This window comes from Oncorhynchus kisutch, linkage group LG7 (assembly GCF_002021735.2).
Source record: "Oncorhynchus kisutch isolate 150728-3 linkage group LG7, Okis_V2, whole genome shotgun sequence".
Lineage (NCBI taxonomy): Eukaryota > Metazoa > Chordata > Actinopteri > Salmoniformes > Salmonidae > Oncorhynchus > Oncorhynchus kisutch.
This window is the reverse complement of record NC_034180.2, coordinates 45,281,649-45,304,030: the sequence shown is the minus strand read 5'-3', so window position 1 is coordinate 45,304,030 and position 22,382 is coordinate 45,281,649. Positions and strand designations below refer to the sequence as shown.

Sequence of the window (22,382 nt, the reverse complement as noted above, 5' to 3'; positions counted from 1 at the left end):
AGGTAATTGAGGTCATATGTACATGTAGGTAGGCGTGCATAGATAATAAACAGCAAGTTTATTGTCATCCAGTGATGAAAGGAGCGTTCATATAGAATAAGGAGATATTGCAATTGTTAGCCATCAACAATGTCTACAGGAAGTTGAAAAAAAAGTCCAGTTCTTTTGCTTTTCATTTAAATGTATAAAAAATCAAAGTGTATTTTCAGGTGTTTGTATTGGTGGTTTTCAGAGACATGCCTGTCCTCCTAATCTAGTCGAATCTCTGTGTGATTCACTGCATCAGGTTTCATTATACGATGTGTCATAGCTGGAGCAGTCGCCTTATTAAAGAGCTCAGCAGGTGGTTCAGTCCCAGCATATATCGATGGCGTGGCGTTGCGCCACACTCCATGTCATCTTCCCCACTTTTTGGCAAAGTATCAGTATCAGTATCAGTTTTATATCAGTATCAGTTTTATATTGTATCACATCAAGGAACATGTTTTTACACCCTCAAGCCTCCTTTGTCTGAGCTACCCATGATGAACTGTATCAAGTGGGATCAAACAGCACTGTTTTACAGAGTGATGGCAGTGAATGTATTGATCGTTATGTAAGTCTAAAACTGCAGGGAGCACTTGAGACAGAAATTACTCCCACAAAATGTTCATGTGTGCATGTGATCACACATTGTAAGTGGGAGCAGTTTAGTCAGATGAAGTCTTCACTCGCTTCGTGTTACTATGGCATTGTCACGTTGCATTCATTTGCTTGTTTTTGTATGAAGATGGAAAGAGTATATTTCTGTTACACACTTGTTACCAGGGTTGGAATGAACGGATTGAAATGGAATTGACCCCAACTCTGCTTGTTACACATACTACCCACGCTGTACAGTTATAACCTGTCAAAATGTTGTGATTTGGGGACACCTCATCATGACACGACGTGATTTACACAACGATGCACTGAGTAGATATCTGATGCTCTTCAGGGTATGTGCGATAGCAGTAATGCTGTACAGTATGACACTAATAACAGAATCACTTTCTCACTGCTGACATGTAACAACCTTTGTGTCATTTCTTCCTCTCTGAGGCAAATGTGGCTTCTCCATTACTGAGGGACAAGAGAAATACACTACTACCCTATGTAGGAAAAGCAATGATCCTTTGGCTAATTATCTTAAATAGCAATAGTACTCTTCTGCTGGTATAGGAAAAGGGGATAAGGAAACGGATGTAGTGCCATGTCGCAGGGGGTTTGTACGGCACCCTCTGGGAGGCTCAGATTAATCCTAGGAATGACACGACTCTTAAGCATATCGTGGTGACTATACTGTCACTTCAGCCAAACTGTAGAGACAAGGAATACCCCATACCTATATGTTATGTCGAGTGAAACAACTGACAGAGAACTCCCTGTGATTTCAACTTTGTAATGCATTTATAGCTACTGACAACATCAACCAGGAATATTTAACCTTTATTTAACTAGGCAAGTCAGTTAAGAACAAATTCTTATTTACAATTACGGCCTTTATAGAACTATAGTTTGCACAAAGTCATGACTATTATCATAATGGCATTCATCTGATCAGACAAAGCTGGATCTGAATGCTACTCTGAGTGAAAAGCCAGAGTTGGTTGTTCAGTCCAGGGCCCACAGAAGTAGGTCACGGCTGACAAACACCTCTAATTAGCCTAATGAAGCCAGTGGCTCAGGTTGAGTCACATAATTGGTCTCTGAAGTGGATGATGAGACTGGATGGTCGATCATGCGTAGGTTTTAGGGCAGAAAAAATATATGAGTGCTAGCTGGATTCTTGAAATGAGCTCATTCAACCCATTGCTCATAATTATTGCATGATAGTTGTATTACCTCATCATCTAAAAAGCATGTTTTTCTTTAGGTCAAGGTCACAGAAGAAAAAAAACATTATTCCTCCTCTCCCTCCTTCCTCCCTCTTCCTCCTCCTCTCCTTCCTCTCCCCCTCAATCAATCAAATGTATTAATAAAGACCTTTTTACATCAGCCGATGTCACAAAGTGCTATGCCGAAACGCAGCCTAAAACCCCAAACAGAAAGCAATGCAGATGTAGAAGCACGCTGGCTAGGAAAAACTCCATAGAAAGGCAGGAACCTAGGAAGAAACCTAGAGAGGAGCCAGGCTCTGGGGGGTGGCCAATACTCTTCTGGCTGTGCCGGGTGGAGATTATAACAGTACATGGCCAAGATGTTCAAACATTCATAGATGACCAGCAGGGCCAAATAATAATAATCACAGTGGTTGTAGAGGGTGCAACAGGTCAGTTGGCTTTTCATAGCCGATCGTTCAGAGTGAGAGACAGCAGGTGCGTTAGAGAGTGACAGAGTTGAAAACAGCAGGTCCGGGACAAGGTAGCACGTCCGGTGAACAGGTCAGGGTTCCATAGCCGCAGGCAGAACAGTTCAAACTGGAGCAGCAGCATGACCAGGTGGACTGAGGCATGGTCCTAGGGCTCAGGTCCTCCGAGAGAAAGAGAGAGTTAAAGGGAGCATACTTAAATTCACACAGGACACTGGATAAGACAGGAGAAATACTCCAGATATAACAGACTGACCCTAACCCCCCAAACACATAAACTATTGCAGCATAAATACTGGAGGCTGAAACAGGAGAGGTCGGGAGACACTGTGGCCCCGTCCGACGATACCCCCGGAGAGGGCCAACCAGGCAGGATATTACCCCACCCTCTTGAAGGATATCTTCAACCTCCAACTTACTACCCTAAGACAAGGCCGAGTATAGCCCACGAAGATCTCCTCCACGGCACGAACTCGAGGGGGGTGCCTCCCTCCTTCTGCCATCTTCCTCCTCCTTTCCTTCCTCCATCTTCCTCCTCTCCTTCCTCCCCCTCCCCCTTCCTCCCTCTCCCTCCTTACTCCCTCAGCCTCCCTCTTCCTCCTTACTTCCTCTTCCTCCATCTGAAAACGATGTTAATGATGTTATTTAAGACACAGTGCTGATTAGTTGTTTTCCAATATGATAAGTATACCCCCATCGTTTCAACAAATTCTTTGCCCATCTTGTTTACCCAAATTGTTAACCCATTTGCTTTCATTTGGCCAACATTTCTCAAAGATAACAATTATCTGGTGAAACATAACTCATGATGTGCACGCTGCTTAGGACCGAACATCACCGTCCACAGACTGTGTCTGTCTCTCCCACCTCTTTCTGTCAGCCCAGGGAGATAATGTCTGTTTGGTGTGCACAGAGAGATTAATTGTAATGTGAGACCACAAAATGAATAATAAATGTTTTGCTGTGGGCTTTTTAAAATATTGTGCATAGAAGCTCCCAGTCCCCTGTCAACATTCTCACCGTACAGATATATAGTGGTAAGATTATTTTCCTCCCCTTGTCCCCTGGCCTTCCACAAGCAACCTGCAACTGGAACCATTAGCCTACTAGCTAAAGACAACCGTTTTCATGGCAATAATCATCAATCATCTTTTGTTCTGTGCTGCCTGTTTCCAATTATCATGCAAAGGCAGTGAGCCCAATACAAATAGGATAGCTAATGATATACATAGAATGGGTGTCAGAGGCAACATGGATGACTTTTATATCCTCCATGGAGTCCATTGAAACATCCATATTTGGACTATGAAGACAATGAAGTGTTATTTTATGTTTACGTCAACATTTTCTCATAACTAATAATAAATGGAAACATTTTCAGCTCTATCACCCTATAATCCATTTGAGACAGAAAATATCTGCAGGTACATTGAGCTGGAACAAGAAAATTATGCAGGTTAACATTTTTCCTCGTAAATCTTGTTCTGGAGCCAGCTCTACAGAGTGGTCACTAGATGGCACAGAAACAAAGTCCTGAAATCTGATTTTAAACCTAACCCTAACCTTAACCACATTGCTAACCCTAATGCCTAACCCTAATCTTAAATTAAGACTAAAAAGCAATTTTACCATTTTCAACTGGCCCATCTAACTGAAATCTTGCAGTTCTGCCTCCAGGACAAGACTCATCCCCAGGGCCGGTTCCAGGCATAACCAACATAAGTGGTTGCTTAGGGCCCCCTGGCTGCTGCAGATCCCCTGGCAACTAGAGGTGTAACCAGGTGCAATTTCCAAATTTGGCTGTGCATCAGCAGTTTTTCTCTTGTTATGTCAGTCATTCAATAAGCTGTGTCAGCTAACAATTTTTAGATTGGTAGTTAGCTGTCTAGACTATCTAATCTTGCAGTAATCATGGCCGAATACCTACCGGGCGCTTGTCCAGGGGCCCTGACCTCCAGGGGGACTCATACATTTTGTTAGTCAGCTATCATGTTAACATGGCATAAGTCAGTACAAAATGTGTAGAATTGCAGGAAATGTCTCTTTACCCCATGTAAAAATGGGTAGAATTAGCTGTAAAACTTCAGATTTTTTTCTCTCCCGCCCCATGGCAAAAAGAGTAGAATTGCTGAAAAATTGCTTTAAACTGAATTATTTTCTCTACCCTTCCCCATGGCAAAATGTGTAGAACTGCAGGAAATTAAATTTTAATAATGACATTTTTCTCTCAACTGTCAAGAGGGGGGCCACTGAAATGTTTTGGCGTGAGGTGGGGGGCCCCCCCAACCAAAGGTTAGAGCCGGCCCTGCTCATCCCAATAAACGTACACCTGACAAATGTACTCTGCTCATCCCAATAATCTTCAACCTGACAAATTTACAGGCAGCCACAAAATACCAGAGAAGGGAAAGAGTGTTGTGCCCCTGCAAATATACAGTATCACTCACTAACACTGGAAAACAATGGAAAATGAATGCCTCACAGATCACTCAGCACTTGCACACATCAAAAACAGCAAAAGTCTCACATCTAACCATATCTACAATGGAGGCTATCTGTGTGGTATGATAGCTTTTCTATTGAAGAAATGGCACTTGTTGTCATGACAGCCATCTGTATGAGCCCTTTGTAATTTGGGAGCATCACAGAAAGCACTCTGTTTGTTTGAAGTCCCTATGCATTTTGGTGCTTTTTCTTTGTTGATGACACCTCAAATGATGGCCATAATTGAGCTAGATGGAACAGATTGGCATATTGTGTCTCATATTGTTTCATATGACGGGAGAGACAGCACGTTTCATCAACACTGTTACTCCACTGCTTCTCTATGTCTAACAGGCTTATACATGAAGCAAAAAAAGACAAGCAGAAACTATAAATGAATGCATTCCTACATTCATAACACCTGACCTTTTACAGTCTAAAAATACAGTGACATGGAACAGAGGATACTTAATGGACCTGATAACGTGTTTTGATTACATTATCATTGGCATCTGAATACAGTGTTGCCTTTGGACACATTTTATGTGCCAGTCCAAGAGTAAGTGCTGAATTCCACCTTTGCTGTGTTGGAGAGGTCACAAAATAGCATGTTATTATCCCTAAAATATGTTTGTAATTTGGTGCTGGGGGTATTTGGGTTGCATGGAGGTGGAAGTAATTTTGCAGCTATGCAACACATAGAAGAACTACTCCAGTCTTCACACATTATTTCATTATTTTTATGGGTGAAATGTGAGAAAAGGCACACAAAACACACAAATAATACTCGCAAAAATAGCCACCATAACAAAATACATAAAACCCTGTGTAAACAAAGACTGGTCCAGCATGGTAGAGCCAGAGTCACTCTAATATCCTTAATTTCCTTCTTCATAGCAAAGTCCTCCTCAGACTGAATCTACATGGGGCCTGATTCTGACCCGAGTTAAGCATGCATAAATGGAACATTATTCCTTTTTTATGCACTTTTCTCTCAATGCGTATTCTGACCTTGAACTTAAGCAGGAGAATAGCATGCTATTCATTTTGGGTGGAGATGGAATAAATGAAGCAGAGGCGGAGGTCTGTCTACAGATAAACCATATTCTGATCTTGACTTAATTGCCTCATAATTCCACCACCATTACACATGAGGAAACCATGAATACAGTGGAACAAACATCTACTTTGGTGTTATATCTGAAAAAACATTCTGCACGCACTGCAATTTACCACGTGATAAGAGCTATGGATGAGAGCTAGGGAAATGAGCAATCCTTTTGGATAAGGGAATTGTAACTGATAAATTACACTTGTTTAGATATACAGTGGGGCAAAAAAGTATTTAGTCAGCCGCCAATTGTGCAAGTTCTCCCACTTAAAAAGATGAGAGAGGCCTGTAATTTTTATCATAGGTACACTTCAACTATGACAGACAAAATGAGAAAAAAATTCCAGAAAATCACATTGTAGGATTTTTAATGAATTTATTTGCAAATTATGGTGGGAAATAAGTATTTAGTCAATAACAAAAGTTGATCTCAATACTTTGTTATATACCCTTTGTTAGCAATGACAGAGGTCAAACGTTTTCTGTAGGTCTTCACAAGGTTTTCACACACTGTTGCTGGTATTTTGGCCCATTCCTCCATGCAGATCTCCTCTAGAGCAGTGATGTTTTGGGGCTGTTGCTGGGCAACACGGACTTTCAACTCCCTCCAAAGATTTTCTATGGGGTTGAGATCTGGAGACTGGCTAGGCCACTCCAGGACCTTGAAATGCTTCGTACGAAGCCACTCCTTCGTTGCCCGGGCGGTGTGTTTGGGATCATTGTCATGCTGAAAGACCCAGCCACATTTCATCTTCAATGCCCTTGCTGATGGAAGGCCCCATTCATTCTTTCCTTTACACAGATCAGTCGTCCTGGTCCCTTTGCAGAAAAACAGCCCCAAAGCATGATGTTTCCACCCCCATGCTTTACAGTAGGTATGGTGTTTTTTGGATGCAACTCAGCATTATTTGTCCTCCAAAGACGATGAGTTGAGTTTTTACCAAAAAGTTATATTTTGGTTTCATCTGACCATATGACATTCTCACAATCTTCTTCTGGATCATCCAAATGCTCTCTAGCAAACTTCAGACGGGCCTGGACATGTACTGGCTTAAGCAGGGGGACACGTCTGGAACTGCAGGATTTGAGTCTCTGCGGCGTAGTGTGTTACTGATGGTAGGCTTTGTTACTTTGGTCCCAGCTCTCTGCAGGTCATTCACTAGGTCCCCCCGTGTGGTTCTGGTATTTTTGCTCACCGTTCTTGTGATCATTTTGACCCCACGGGATGAGATCTTGCGTGGAGCCCCAGATCGAGGGAGATTATCAGTGGTCTTGTAACGGCGTTCTTCGTTTGTTGAAAGAGAGGACCGAAATGCAGCGTGGTGGTTACTCATGTTCTTTAATGAATGAATGGTGACGATACATGAAATAACTAATAAATACAAAAACAACAAACGGAACGTGAAACCTAATTACAGCCTATCTGGTGAAACTACACAGAGACAGGAACAATCACCCACGAAAGACAAAGCGAAACTCAGGCTACCTGAATACGGTTCCCAATCAGAGGCAAAGAGAATCACCTGACTGCTGATTGAGAACCGCCTCAGGCAGCCAAGCCTATACAACACCCCTAATCAGCCGCGATCCCAAATACTACAAACCCCAATACGAAAATACAATAACATAAACCCCTGTCACACCCTGGCCTGACCAAATATATAACGAAAACACAAAATACAATGACCAAGGCGTGACAGAACCCCCCCCCCCCCCCCCCCCCAAGGTGCGGACTCCCGGACGCACCTCAAAACCATAGGGAGGGTCCGGGTGGGCGTCTGTCCATGGTGGCGGCTCCGGCTCGGGACGTGGACCCCACTCCATAAATGTCATAGTTCCTCCCCTTCGCGTCCTGAGATAATCCACCCTCGCCGCCGACCATGGCCTAATAGTCCTCACCCAGAACCCCACAGAACTGAGGGGCAGCCCGGAACTGAGGGGCAGCCCGGAACTGAGGGGAAGCCCAGTACTGAGAGGAAGCCCAGTACTGAGAGGAAGCCCAGTACTGAGATGAAGCTCAGGTAGGTAGTAGGCTCCGGTAGATCCTGGCTGGCTGGCGGATCTGGAAGATTCAGGTTGACTAGCAGATCTGGAAGATTCTGGTTGACTGGCGGATCTAGCTGCTCTATGCAGACTGACAGCTCTGACTGCTCCATGCAGGCTGACAGCTCCTTGCAGACTGGCAGCTCTTTGCAGACTGACAGCTCTGACTGCTCCATGCAGGCTGACAGCTCCTTGCAGACTGACAGCTCCTTGCAGACTGACCGCTCCTTGCAGACTGACAGCTCTGACTGCTCCATGCAGGCTGACAGCTCCTTGCAGACTGGCAGCTCCTTGCAGACTGGCAGCTCCTTGCAGACTGGCAGCTCCTTGCAGACTGGCAGCTCCCTGCAGACTGGCAGCTCCCTGCAGACTGGCAGCTCCTTGCAGACTGGCGGCTCCTTGCAGACTGGCAGCTCCTTGCAGACTGACAGCTCTGGCTGCTTCATGCAGACTGACAGCTCTGACTGCTCCATGCAGGCTGACAGCTCCTTGCAGACTGGCAGCTCCTTGCAGACTGACAGCTCCTTGCAGACTGACAGCTCCCTGCAGACTGGCAGCTCCTTGCAGACTGACAGCTCTGACTGCTCCATGCAGGCTGACAGCTCCTTGCAGGCTGACAGCTCCTTGCAGACTGGCAGCTCCTTGCAGACTGGCAGCTCCTTGCAGACTGACAGCTCCTTGCAGACTGACAGCTCCCTGCAGACTGGCAGGTCCTTGCAGACTGACAGCACCCTGCAGACTGGCAGCTCAGGCTGCTTCAAACAGGCAGGAGGCTCCGGCAGCGCAGGAGAGGAGGAAAACGCTGGCTGCGCTGAACAGGCGGGAGACTCCGACAGCGCAGGAGAGGAGGAAAACGCTGGCTGCGCTGAACAGGCGGGAGACTCCGACAGAGCAGGAGAGGCGAGGCGCACTGTAGGCCTGATGCGTGGTGCGGGCACTGGTGATACTGGAGCGAGGACACGCACAGGAAGCCTGGTGCGGGGAGCTGCTACCGGAGGACTGGTGTGTGGAGGTGGCTCTGGATAGACCGGACCGTGCAGGCGCACTGGAGCTCTTGAGCACCGAGCCTGCCCAAGCTTACCTGGCTCGATGTCCACTCTAGCCCGGCCAATACGAAGTGCTGGTATGAACCGTACCGGGCTATGCACCCGCACTGGAGACACCGTGCGCTCACTAGCATAACACGGTGCCTGCCCGGTCTCTTTAGCCCCCCGGTAAGCACAGGGAGTTTGCGCAGGTCTCCTACCTGGTATAGCCATACTCCCTGTAAGCCCCCCCCCAATAATTTTTTGGGGTTGCTTTTCGGGCTTCCTTGCCAACCGTGTTCCCTCGTATCGTCGGCTCCTATCTCCTGCTGCCTCTGCTTCCTCCTTGGGGCGGCGATATTCACCAGGCTGAGCCCAGGGTCCTCTTCCGTCTAATATCATCTCCCAAGACCAGAAGTCCTTATATCGCTGCTCCACATGATTAACAGGGAGAGTTGGCTCAGGTCTGACTCCTGACTCTGCCACTCTCTCCCTGAGCCCCCCCCCAATACATTTTTGGGGGTGACTTTCGGGTTTCGCTCTGCGCCGCCGTGTTTTCCTTTTTGACTCCATTCGCCTATAGCCTTCTTCGCACTGCTCTAGCGAATCCCATGCGGGCTCCTGCACTCTCTCTGGGTCGGCCGCCCACCTGTCGATTTCTTCCCACGTCGTATACTCCATACCATTGCTGTCCATAACGTCCTCCTTTCGCTTTTCCTGCCTGTTACCACGCCGCTCGGTCCGTATGTGGTGGGTGATTCTGTAACGGCGTTCTTCGTTTGTTGAAAGAGAGGACCGAAATGCAGCGTGGTGGTTACTCATGTTCTTTAATGAATGAATGGTGACGATACATGAAATAACTAATAAATACAAAAACAACAAACGGAACATGAAACCTAATTACAGCCTATCTGGTGAAACTACACAGAGACAGGAACAATCACCCATGAAAGACAAAGCGAAACTCAGGCTACCTAAATACGGTTCCCAATCAGAGGCAACGAGAATCACCTGACTGCTGATTGAGAACCGCCTCAGGCAGCCAAGCCTATACAACACCCCTAATCAGCCGCGATCCCAAATACTACAAACCCCAATACGAAAATACAATAACATAAACCCCTGTCACACCCTGGCCTGACCAAATATATAACGAAAACACAAAATACAATGACCAAGGCGTGACAGGTCTTGTATGTCTTCCATTTCCTAATAATTGCTCCCACAGTTGATTTCTTCAAACCAAGCTGCTTACCTATTGCAGATTCAGTCTTCCCAGCCTGGTGCAGGTCTACAATTTTGTTTCTGGTGTCCTTTGACAGCTCTTTAATCTTGGCCATAGTGGAGTTTGGAGTGTGACTGTTTGAGGTTGTGGACAGGTATCTTTTATACTGATAACAAGTTCAAACAGGTGCCATTAATACAGGTAACGAGTGGAGGACAGAGGAGCCTCTTAAAGAAGAAGATACAGGTCTGTGAGAGCCAGAAATCTTGCTTGTTTGTAGGTGACCAAATACTTATTTTCCACCATAATTTGCAAATAAATTCATTAAAAATCCTACAATGTGATTTTCTGGATTTTTTTCTCTCATTTTGTCTGTCATAGTTGAAGTGTACCTATGATGAAAATTACAGGCCTCTCTCATCTTTTTAAGTGGGAGAACTTGCACAATTGGTGGCTGACTAAATACTTTTTTGCCCCATTGTAATTTACCTTATAATCGCTGGAGACAACTGTGAAAGCATCCATATAGCAGCATAACTGAAGCATATCAACACAGTAAGGTTTATGGAATGACATATGCAGAATTTAAATTGTATGGCCTTTTAACTAGCAGGGATAGGCACTCTGGATTGTCTTAATTATAAACTACCCTGACTGTCTCTGCTGTTTCTTATTTCTATCATAATTAATTTTAGCCACTCTCAGCATTGACCATCAGTAAGGCCTAATGGCCTTACTTTAAATAACTGAATGTGACAAGTGAATTTAAGTGAATCAAACCACCGTAAAGGCTTTCCAAACCAGTTTTTATGATTCATAAATACTTTCCTAACCCTAAATAATCTACAAGATTACAGAGTATTTTAAAACCTACAAATTGGTGCTGAAAAGAAGACATATGTCTTTCCCTAACTGATCCCTAACTAATGAACCTGAACCTATTTTATTGATATATTCTATTCCGTCTGTCTTCAAAATTCAAACTAAAAAGTACTCCATATTAAAAGGGATGGCTAAAGATAAATGTACTAAAAACCCTATTGAAGGATAAATATGTTGGCCAGCATGTGGGAGGGTTTTCAGCAGTTGAATTAAATTGATTCAGTGTGCCAAGGGAACCACGCCTGCAAAGCCCTTTATGCACCTTCATAGGGTACTGTAAGTCTGAATACCAACTACTGAGAAGTCTGTAGGAAAGGTGTGAATAAGGAAAGGCATCATTTCCTAAATTGGAATTGGGCACATGATGATAGGCAGCTGACTCAGATAACCCACTTACCAGAGACATAGCCTATTCTCTGCTATTGTCCCACTACACACCTCACCCACCTTCATTCGACACCTCTGCAGCTCCTACTATTTCTATACACTGGCAAGATATACAAGGCATTTCATCCTATGCTACATGTGGTTAAATATATAAAACACTGGCTGGATATTGCTTAGCCCTTAATGGTTACCTTTCCTTCCAGGCTATTAGGCATCATGCATTTCTGCCAGTCAAAATAAATGGTATACTCTCACATCAGTGACATTTGCATGCATACAATAACATACGTACATCATACATACACACACAGCCTAACCCTGAGAAGCTGGGAGGAGGTTATAATTGCTTATAGGTTGAAGTGAGAGTCTAAACTACAATAGTAATGAAAATAGGTCTACGAAATAAATTATAGTGTTTTAACATTAAATAGAATAATAGTTTCGTTTTCCTGAATCACGCTGGTCGATGATGATGGGGTGTGGGTTCAAAATGATGGAGTGTCTCGTTACTGAGTGAGCGTGAATGTAGGATGCGACGCGAGCGCACTACTCTGGTCCAAGGCGCTGTGGCACCTCGGAGCACGTGACACAGAAGCGCACAAAGCGAATCCTTATAAAAAAAAATAATTGCGTAGCTCAGACAGACAGACAGACACATCTCTGTTACTATACAGGGATGCGAGGCTCATTATGACACGTTCACTCTGCTAAAAATCATTTTAAACGATTTGATACACTTTGATAAAAGCAACTGTTGACATCAATATAATACAATTCCTGAGGTTGGATTAGTGGACACACTTCCTCTTGTCTTTATGTCATAAATTAAATCTGGCATATGGAACAACGCAAATTCATTGTGCAAAGAATATGAAGGTAAGAACTATTTTTTGTTTACTCAAATGGAATACAAATGTGCCATTAATGCATAATCTAATAATGTGTTGTTTTTACTGTACCCTTAGTGAGATTTTATCAAGTCTAATTACTTGCTTGCAGCCTCTCCATTACCTTCCTTGTTGTTGGTCTGTTTTATTAATTCATAAACGGGACAGGGGGCATCGTCACATTGTTGTATAGCCTACATCACTACCAGAATTCTTTTTGCCTATCTATAAACATCCGCATGACAATGTTTTATCAAATATTCTCATTAGTCTACTTGTTTTTATGAATGAAAAACATATGTAGGTTATTGTAATTTTTCCTAACAAAATGTACAGATCTAGTCCTATTCATGATCAAATGGCAGGGTTATGTGCCGCTTATCTATGTGTTTTACGTTTCGTTAGTCGTATGGACGGGATACGCATGGTATACATCGTCCAACGAAATGCTTACTTGCAGGTTCCTTTTCGACAATGCAAAAACAATAAGAAATAATAAAAGATACGAATACGAACAAAAAGTAAATAGCTCAGTAGAATAGGATAAACATTTTAGCATACGTATAATAGACTACAGGAAGGTTATAGTTATAGTCCAATATTTACTCTTGTATTGGGGATGGGGGCAGTGTATAAACTGAGCCATATAATAAGAGTCTGAGAGAAAAAAGTCGTCCTGTAAAAATCTATAGATTGATTCTACAAAATCAATTCACTCTTCTCTTGAGAGATTATAACTACCTCCTTTGATGCATCATTCATTGAATCATTATTTTTTTAAACCTAATCCTGTATTACCCCTTAATTAATAGGAAAGATTAACCTACATTGGCATCTTAATGCAATGTTTTTGTTCTGGGGGCAGCACCGAAGGTTAGATATGGGTCTCAATCATTTGCCATTGACTGTTAATTCTCTCACTATTGTCTGAGACACATCTGCTGTAGAGTCAGCTGGCTGGTACAGGGATACCAATAATGTCACCCAGCAACATTCCTATATCACCCACAGTTAAAATCCCCCACAGTTAAATACATACACATTTGCCTACCCCCACATTTGTCACAATTAAACTGACCAAATAATAGAAAGTATTAATGATTTCAAAATGTTCTTGAACTCTCTTTTCTGTCTAGACATGCATCTAATGCTACATAATTTACCAGTCAGCTGAGTAGCCATGAAGTCTGCTCTGGATGGAATAGCTGACACCACTTTCCGAACAATGACTACTGGTTTGCAGTATCTTGGCTCCAACGATGTGAGCTATGATGACCCGTCCATTGATTCTGGCTTCGCCAAGACTGGATTCCACTTACAGAAGACTCACTCTGCCCCACTTAGTAACTCCTTCCCTGTACAAGTACCTGGGGACAAGGAGCTCATCTATAATGGCAACTCCATTTACCCGACCAACTTCTCTGAAATGCTTGGCAATGGGACCCGATGGGAGGTCGGGGGTTCTCTCCAATGCGGGGAGAACATTGTAGACATGGAGTGCTTCATGATTCTGACCCCCAGCCAGCAGTTAGTAGTAGCGGTCATGGCACTCACCCTGGGAACCTTCACAGTGCTGGAGAACCTTATCGTATTGTGTGTGATCCTCCAGTCCCACATCCTGCGCTGTCGGCCCTCATACCACTTCATAGGAAGCCTGGCTGTAGCCGACCTTCTGGGCAGTGTCATATTTGTGTACAGTTTCTTGGACTTCCATGTGCTGCACCGGAAGGACAGTCCCAATGTGTTTCTATTTAAACTCAGTGGAGTCATCGCCTCTTTCACTGCCTCTGTGGGCAGTCTCTTTCTCACGGCCATCGACCGCTATATCTCTATCCACAGGCCGATGGCTTACAAGCGGATTGTCACCAAGAACAAGGCTGTCATTGCCTTCTGCATGATGTGGACTATCTCCATCATCATTGCGATTCTCCCCCTACTGGGCTGGAACTGTAAGCAACTGAACTCGGTGTGCTCAGACATTTTCCCGCTCATCGACGAGAAGTACCTGATGTTCTGGATAGGGATGACCAGTGTGCTGCTTCTGTTCATCATCTACGCCTACATGTTCATCCTGTGGAAGGCCCACCACCACACTGTGCGCATGATGAGCCGCAGCTCCCAGAAGAGCATCATTGTCTACACGGCAGATGGAACCAAGGCTCAGACCATGCGACCCGAGCAGACTCGCATGGACATCCGCCTGGCCAAGACCTTGGTGCTGATCCTGGTGGTCCTCATCATCTGCTGGGGCCCTGTGCTAGCCATCATGGTCTACGACCTCTTCTGGAAGATGAACAACGTTATCAAGACGGTCTTTGCCTTCTGCAGCATGCTCTGCCTGCTCAACTCCACCGTCAACCCCGTCATCTATGCACTGAGGAGTAAGGACCTGCGCCGGGCCTTCCTTAACATCTGCCGGACGTGCAGGGGATCTTCTCAACCACTGGACAACAGTGCTGAATCTGATTGCCATAGCAGGAGCATCAAAGGCACAGCCTACAAATCCACGGCTAGCTATGCAAACACCACTGTAAAAGTGGCCAAAGTCACCCTGTCGGTCTCCGCAGAGATGGTCTGAGAACCTTTCTGCCATCATGTGACTGTGAAGGTATCAACTGTGAAGAATTAATCTAGAATAGACACTACCCCAATTAGCGCTGCCCAGAAAGTTTGCCAACCATGAACTTTAAATTGAGCTTTGAAGTCTATGTAGCTGTAGCATAAAATAATGTCGATTATTATACTGAACAAAAATATAAATGCAACATGTAAAGTGTTGGCCCCATGTTTTATGAGCTGAAATAAAAAATCCCAGACATTTTCCATACACACAAAAACCTTATTTCTCTCAAATTTAGTGCACAAATTTGTTTACATCCCTGTTAGTAAGCATTTCTCCATTGCCAAGATAATCCATCCACTTGACAGGTGTGGCATATCAAGAAGCTGATTAAACAGCATGATCATTACACAGGTGCACCTTGTACTGGCGACAATAAAAGGCCACTCTAAAATGTGCAGTTTTGTCACACAACACAATGCCACAGATGCCTCCATTTTTGAGGAAGCGTGCAATTGGCATTCCGACTGTAGGAATGTCCACCAGAGCTGTTGCCAGTAAGCTGCCTCCAACGTTGTTTTAGAGAATTTGTCAGTACTTCCAACAGCCTCACAACCGCAGACCACGTGTAACCACGCAAGCCCAGGACCTCCACATCCGGCTTCTTTGATGGCCACTGGCACGCTGGAGAAGTGTGCTCTTCGCGGATGAATCCCGGTTTCAACTTTACCAGGCAGATGGCGTTGTGTGGGAGAGCGGTTTGCTGATGTCAACGTTGTGAACAGAGTGCCCCATGGTGGCAGTGGGGTTATGGTATGGGCAGGCATACGCTACGGACAACAAACACAATGGCATTTTATCGAAGGGAATTTCAATGCACAGAGATACCGTGACGAGATCCTGAGGCCCATTGTCGTGCCAGTCATCATTACCTCATGTTTCAGCATGATAATGCACGGCCCCATGTCGCAAGGATCTGTACACATTTCCTGGAAGCTGAAAATGTCCCAGTTCTTCCATGGCCTGCATACTCACCAGACATGTCACCCATTGAGCATGTTTTGGACGATCTGGATCGACATCGTGTTCCAGTTCCTGCCAATATCTAGCAACTTCGCACAGCCATTGAAGAGGAGTGAGACAACATTCCACAGGACACAATCAACAGCCTGATAAACTCTATGCGAAGGAGATGTGTCGCTCTACACGAGGCAAATGGTGGTCACAGCAGATACTGACTGGTTTTCTGATCCAGACCCCTACCTTTTTTTTTAAAGCATCTGTGACAAACAGATGCATATCTGTATTCCCAGTCATGTGAAATCCATAGATTAGAGCCTCATTTATTTATTTCAATTGACTGATTTCCTTATATGACCTGTAACTTCGTAAAATCTTTGAAATTGTTGTATGTTGTATTTATATTTTTGTTCAGCGTAATTCAATGTTTTCAGAACCACTTCATTAATTTATTTTCATAGGGAAATAGTGACAATAAGCATTGTTTAACTGTACAGTTGTGTATTTAGTGTCATGCTGATCTGCCCTGACTGTATGGTTTGAGGCGTTAAAATGCTTCTAGGTGAAATTGGCTGCTCTTTCAACTGTAAATTATACTATAAATTATTACATTGTGATGGTTTGTAGTTCTTGTCATAAAGTATGTTTTGTGAAACTGTTTTGATAGCCTTATTTTTTAAATGATGTATAATTGAGGGTCATGTTATTCCATACAAGAGTAGATAATGTACATCTTTTCAATGAGTCACATTATTTCAACTAACTGGGAGACAGATTTCCCCAAAGAAGAACCACAACCATAAAGACATGTAATGTATTAATTACGCCCCCCCCACCTCCATCTCTTCATATATGTTAAGTATTTTTCTGTGAATGAACATCTTAATTTCTGTTTTGATTCAATAAAAATATTCAGGAAAGCACCTTGTGAACTTATCTCATGACACTCCAGAGAGAGAAAAAACATTTTGTATTTGTGTAGTTACTCATCTTATTTAAGACCAGACTAATTTAGTAATAAGCAATGTATGTATATCATGTACACAAATGCTTTCATCTGAACACATCAATAGAAAAACAATAGCCGTCTTCTATTGCAGCTGTACTTATAGCAAAAATGTCATCATCTACACTACATTACCAAAAGTATGTGGACAACTGCTCGTCGAACATCCAAGATCATGGGTATTAATATTTAGTTGGTCCCCCCCTCTGCTGCTATAACAGCCTCCACTAGATGTTGGAACATTCCTGAGGGGACTTGCTTCCATTCAGCCATAAGAGCATTAGTGAGGTCGTTACTGATGTTGGGCGATTAGGCCTGGCTTGCAGTCAGCGTTACAATTTATCCCAAAGGTGTTTGATGGGGTTGAGGTCAGGGCTCTGTGCAGGCCAGTCAAGCTCTTCCACACCGATCTCAACAAACCATTTTACTGTATGGACCTCGATTTGTGCATGGGGGCATTGCCATGCTGAAACAGGAAAGAGCCTTCCCCAAACTGATGCCACAAAGTTGGAAGCACAGAATCATCTAGAATTGTATTGCAGTATAAAGATTTCCCATCACTGGAACTAAGGGACCTAGCCCGAACCATGAAAAACAGCCCGAGAACATTATTCCTCTTCCACCAAAATGTACAGCTGGCACTATGCATTCGGGCAGGTAGCATTCTCCTGGCATCCGCCAAACCCAGATACATCCTTTGAACTGTCAGATGGTGAAGCATGATTCATCACTCCAGAGAACGAGAATGGGTTTCCACTGCTCCAGAGTCCAATGGCGGTGAGCGTTACACCACTCCAGCCAACACTTTGCACATGGTGATCTTAGGCTTGTGTGCGGCTACTTGGCCATGGAAACCCATTTCATGAAACTCCTGACAAACAGTTATTGTGCTGATGTTGCTTCTGATCCAACCGAGGACAGACAATTTACAGAGGACAGATGATTTTTACGCGCTACACGCTTCCTGTTCTGTGAGCTTGTGTGGCCTACCACTTCTCGTTGTTTCTCCTAGACTTGACCAGGGCAGCTCTAGCAGGGCAGAAATTTGACAAACTGACTTGTTGGAAAGGTGGCATCCTATGATGGTGCCACGTTGAAAGTCACTGAGCTCTTTGATTGTATACATCTGTCAGTAACTAGTGTGGTTGAAATAGCCGAATCCGCTAATTTGAAGGGGTGTCCACATACTTTTGTATATATATTGTTTCACCAACCAAGAACTGTCAAATCAACAGAAGATCTTTAAGTAAGTATAAAACCAGAGGAATTTGAATTTTTCAGTTTTCTCTGCTAAGATAAAAAATGAGCAAATATTGCATGTATATTCAAAAGTATTGTCGTTTCCCCATTCAAACACCTGTGTATGGTTTGGTTTCCAAGCTTCTGAATAAAGTCAAATTTACACAATACTCATAAGGCATGTACGATATCCCTGAGCTGACAAGGTACAAATCTGTCATGAGCAAGGCAGTTAACCCACTGTTCCCCGGGCACCGAAGACGTGGATGTTGACAACTCCCGCACCTCTCTGATTCAGAGGTTTTGGGTTAAATTAATGAGGAAGACACCTTTCAACTGAAGGCATTCAGTTGTACAACTGACTAGGACCCCCCTTTCCCTTATATCAGATATGGGCTTTGGTGGTATGTTTTTAAGTCTCTGGAGGAGGAGAAAGAGTTGGCAGTGGCACATGGGACGATGTGCCGTGTTGTGTGAGGTTCTGTACTGCCCTCTTGTGGAATCAGAGTATAGTATGATGGGGCTGGTTAGAAAGGTAAAACCACAACGTTTTTACCCCAAGTGAAAAAAATGTAACAGAAAAGGCAAAAAAACGTATAAGTGTAACAATCCATTATACATTATGGGCCCATTGATTTGCAGAACAAAATAAAGTGGCAAAGGCTAACAAAATACATGAATTTCCAATAATGTAACAATAATGTGAATGAAGAACAGGCCTACTGCTAATGTATATAGATATAGCAGCGCAAAATCATGGCAGCACCAATAAATTATAGCAGCGAAAATCATGGCAGCACCAATAAATTATAGCAGCGCAAAATCATGGCAGCACCAATAAATTATAGCAGCGCAAAATCATGGCAGCACCAATAAATTATAGCAGCGCAAAATCATGGCAGCACCAATAAATTATAGCAGCGAAAATGATTAAATGTGATTTCGAACCACACAAACCACCACCTCTGTCTTGACTGCACTACAAATCCCACCATCATCAGCGCATGCCCACCGGCATGCGCTCCAATTTTTTGACGTCTTCAACCCTAGAACCAGACGGCTCGGAGATCAAAAACAAGAAGCTAGCTGGCTTTCAAGCTGGTAGGCAGGTTGTTATAGCTTCGTCTGAATTTATAACGTAGCTAAGGACATTCAACTAGAGGTAAGATATAAGTGAAACAAACGTCAAAGATACACGAGCGTCGGAAAGGAAGGGAGGGCAACTTTTCCCCGGAAAGGTGGGAATTTGTTTTCATTTGATTTTGTAGGCTAACGCTAGCCTAACCTAATAACGTTACTGTACGTTAGCCAACAACAGTCGCAAGACTCCTTCCTGGACTTGTCGAAGTTGCAAAGCTAGGTAACTAGCCAGCTAGCTGAAAATACATAATCGGGATAATAAGCTCCTTCCTATCTCGAAAGCCATTTTCTTTTGTTTCGCATTAGCTACTATACACTGTTCCTCGTTCGTTCTTTGTAGCTGGACCCTCCTTAAATCAAAATCATGGCGTGTGGAGCGACCCTGAAAAGAACCATGGAGTTTGATCCATTGATGAGTCCAACGTCGCCTAAAAGGAGAAGGTGTATCCCGGTTTCCCCATCATCCTCCTCATCCCCACGGAAATACCTTCGCATGGAGCCGTCACCATTTGGAGAGGTGTCGTCAAGACTATCAGCTGGTAATTAACGTTAGTTAACTAATTTACCGGATAAACCCAATTCGGTACCATACATCTAACTTTAGCTACCCAGGCCAGTGTGCTAGCTTTCTGCATTGCCAGCTAACCCTTAACTTAGCATACTATTTTCCAAGACCATATTAGATGTTAGCCAATAGTTAGGTAGATATGCTGCAATAACATGAGTAACTATCTTGAAAAGATAACATGATGTCGATATAGCATCTCAATTGCATACTTATTGCAACCTCTGAAACCGCAGACTTTCTCATCCAATGGGTTTTGAGAAGGAGACGACGCGAGGTGTATGCAATTGAGATCTTCCCATGTTGTCATCTTGACCCTTTTTGTGTTACACAGCATAATAGGAGCTATAAGGATTGCACTATAACGTGAGGCCTCCATTAGATGTGACAAGTTGTTTGACTAACTTCCTCCCTGAATGATTTTGACTCATGCTGTGTACTATCTCATTCAAGAGAAAATTCTGAACAACATCAAGCAGGAGTACAAGCGCATTCAGAAGAGAAAACACATCGATGGAGTTTACCAACAGACAGAGGGTTGCTACTCCCCAGAGGCTCCACCCCCTCTAGGTGGATCCAGTATGCCAGGTTTGTTGTAGTGTACTGTTAGCCTAGCCAGGTTCAATGTCGGTCCTTGAGGGCCAAAAACACTTCTTGTTTCCATCTTCTGCTTCTGAGAGACTAATTCAGACCTGAGTGCAATGAACTACCAGGTAGCCCTCCAGGACCGGAATTGAACAGCTCAAATCCTAAACCTAGGTGAGGAGGGGAGATCCAGAGTGCAGGATGAACTAGACCCCCCCCCTCATCATGCAAAAGACCTCATTTCTCTCCTTGTGTCATCTGCAGGCACATCGGCTGGAGGTTCTTCTCCATCAAGGAAAGAACAGCCCTTATTTACTCTTAGACAAGTTGGAATTATTTGTGAACGTCTACTGAAGGAGCGTGAAGATAAAGTTCGGGAGGAATATGAGGAGACCATGACTTCCAAGTTGGCAGGTGTGGACTGTCAAAATACAGGATTCAGAAAGTGCAACATAAGGTGGTATGTGATTTTTACAGTTAAACTTATTAAACCCCTCCCTCCCACATTTCTATTACAGAACAATATGACACTTTTGTGAAGTTTACACATGACCAGTTGATGAGAAGATTTGGAGAGCAACCTGCAAGCTGTGAGTTTTATTTTCCTCTCCCTTTTATATAAGATTCTCAGTGCATGTACCATCCCATTGTGGAATGCAAGAAGGCTACCGTTACACCTGAATGGAAAACCTCTAAAGGTTATGGTAACATGGTTGGTTTTCTGTTTTTATCTATTTTTATCCCTTCTTCACCAGATGTTTCCTGAAAGCGTCCCAGTCTGCCAGGTGACCTGTTGCTGCAAGCTATCAAGTTTAAATCTTGGGAAATCACCGCAAGAGATTTGGTTTATTTAAACTTTTCTTACTGTGCCATATTTCTCCTTTGGGCAAAGGTTTATAAGCCGTTGTCAGTGGTTATCACTCTCTCTCGCAAGCAGCTAGGTGCTTCCTAATGTAAATGTATAGGCCCTCTCTACCAGTGGCCTACGTTTCTCCTGCTGTACTTGTATCGATAAGGCCTCACTCTTACAAGGAATTCCAAACTTTATTCATTGTTTTATTTCTTTGTTACATGTATATATATATATCATATTTATATATATATATATGATATATTGATATATATATCATATATATAGAGAGAGATATCTCAATATATATTGATATATATATATTTTTTTATATATATATCAATATGTCAATATATCAGCAAACCTCCTAGGTTTATGATATATATATATATATATATATATATATGAGATAAAGCAATGTAGAAATCCATGTAAGGTTTGCTGGTCAATCTATGAGCAAGTGGAAGATGCAAGTTAGTACAGTTTGGAGAAGAGAATATGTGGATGCACCAGTTACTTTTTTTTGTATGGGACTTTACAAAGTGTAAGTTAGATATTATTATTTTTTCCCCTTTCAAAATGTTTATTTTATTTTGTCATATTTGTTTTCCTGGTATTACTTTCAAACCTATGTACTTAGTGGAAAACCAAACAATAAAATGTTTTAAGGCTTATGATTTAAAAGTTTCATGCTGTCACAACAGGGTAATGCTCTAAGTCAAGTACTACCAGTGTTTCCCCTATACGGCACACCGCCGCTGCTAAATTGTGACGCCACTGCAAATTAAAGTGCAACTCTCTTTAAAACCATGAATGCCTTTGAAAACAGCAAACGTGGCCTCAAAATAAATCAGAAACCGTTATTCTAGATCCAAAGACTACATGTAAATAGGATGTAGTCTGGTCATAAAGTCTCGTTTGGTCAGATCGTTTGGTCATAAAGTCTCGTCTAAAACGTGAGTTTGGTAAATGGAGTTAGGTAAATGAAGGTTGGGTTTTGATTTGACGATGTCTATTTGCCCACTAACATGGGGTGAACAGTTG

At 43.3% G+C, this 22,382-nt stretch overlaps 2 protein-coding genes across 4 annotated transcripts; both read left to right on the top strand.

Annotated features, from left to right (window-relative positions):
- The first annotated feature begins 12,145 nt into the window (after positions 1-12,145).
- Positions 12,146-15,192, top strand: LOC109893984 (cannabinoid receptor type 1A). The gene is made up of 2 exons (XM_020487200.2): positions 12,146-12,362; positions 13,510-15,192. The coding sequence occupies exon 2, from the start codon at positions 13,554-13,556 to the stop codon at positions 14,949-14,951; it is 1,398 nt and encodes a 465-aa protein (XP_020342789.1). The 5' UTR covers positions 12,146-12,362; positions 13,510-13,553; the 3' UTR covers positions 14,952-15,192.
- Positions 15,193-19,164: 3,972 nt separating this feature from the next.
- Positions 19,165-22,012, top strand: LOC109894657 (akirin-2). Of its 3 annotated transcripts, none has more exons than XM_020488291.2 (6): positions 19,165-19,558; positions 19,679-19,877; positions 20,357-20,491; positions 20,753-20,902; positions 21,007-21,078; positions 21,244-22,012. In XM_020488291.2, exons 2-6 carry the CDS (start codon positions 19,703-19,705, stop codon positions 21,252-21,254), a joined length of 543 nt encoding a protein of 180 aa, XP_020343880.1. In that variant the 5' UTR covers positions 19,165-19,558; positions 19,679-19,702; the 3' UTR covers positions 21,255-22,012. The 3 variants fall into 3 exon arrangements, with proteins under 3 accessions (XP_020343880.1, XP_020343882.1, XP_020343881.1); XM_020488293.2 differs by having other exon boundaries at positions 19,197-19,360; XM_020488292.2 differs by having other exon boundaries at positions 19,197-19,436.
- Positions 22,013-22,382: the final 370 nt, after the last annotated feature.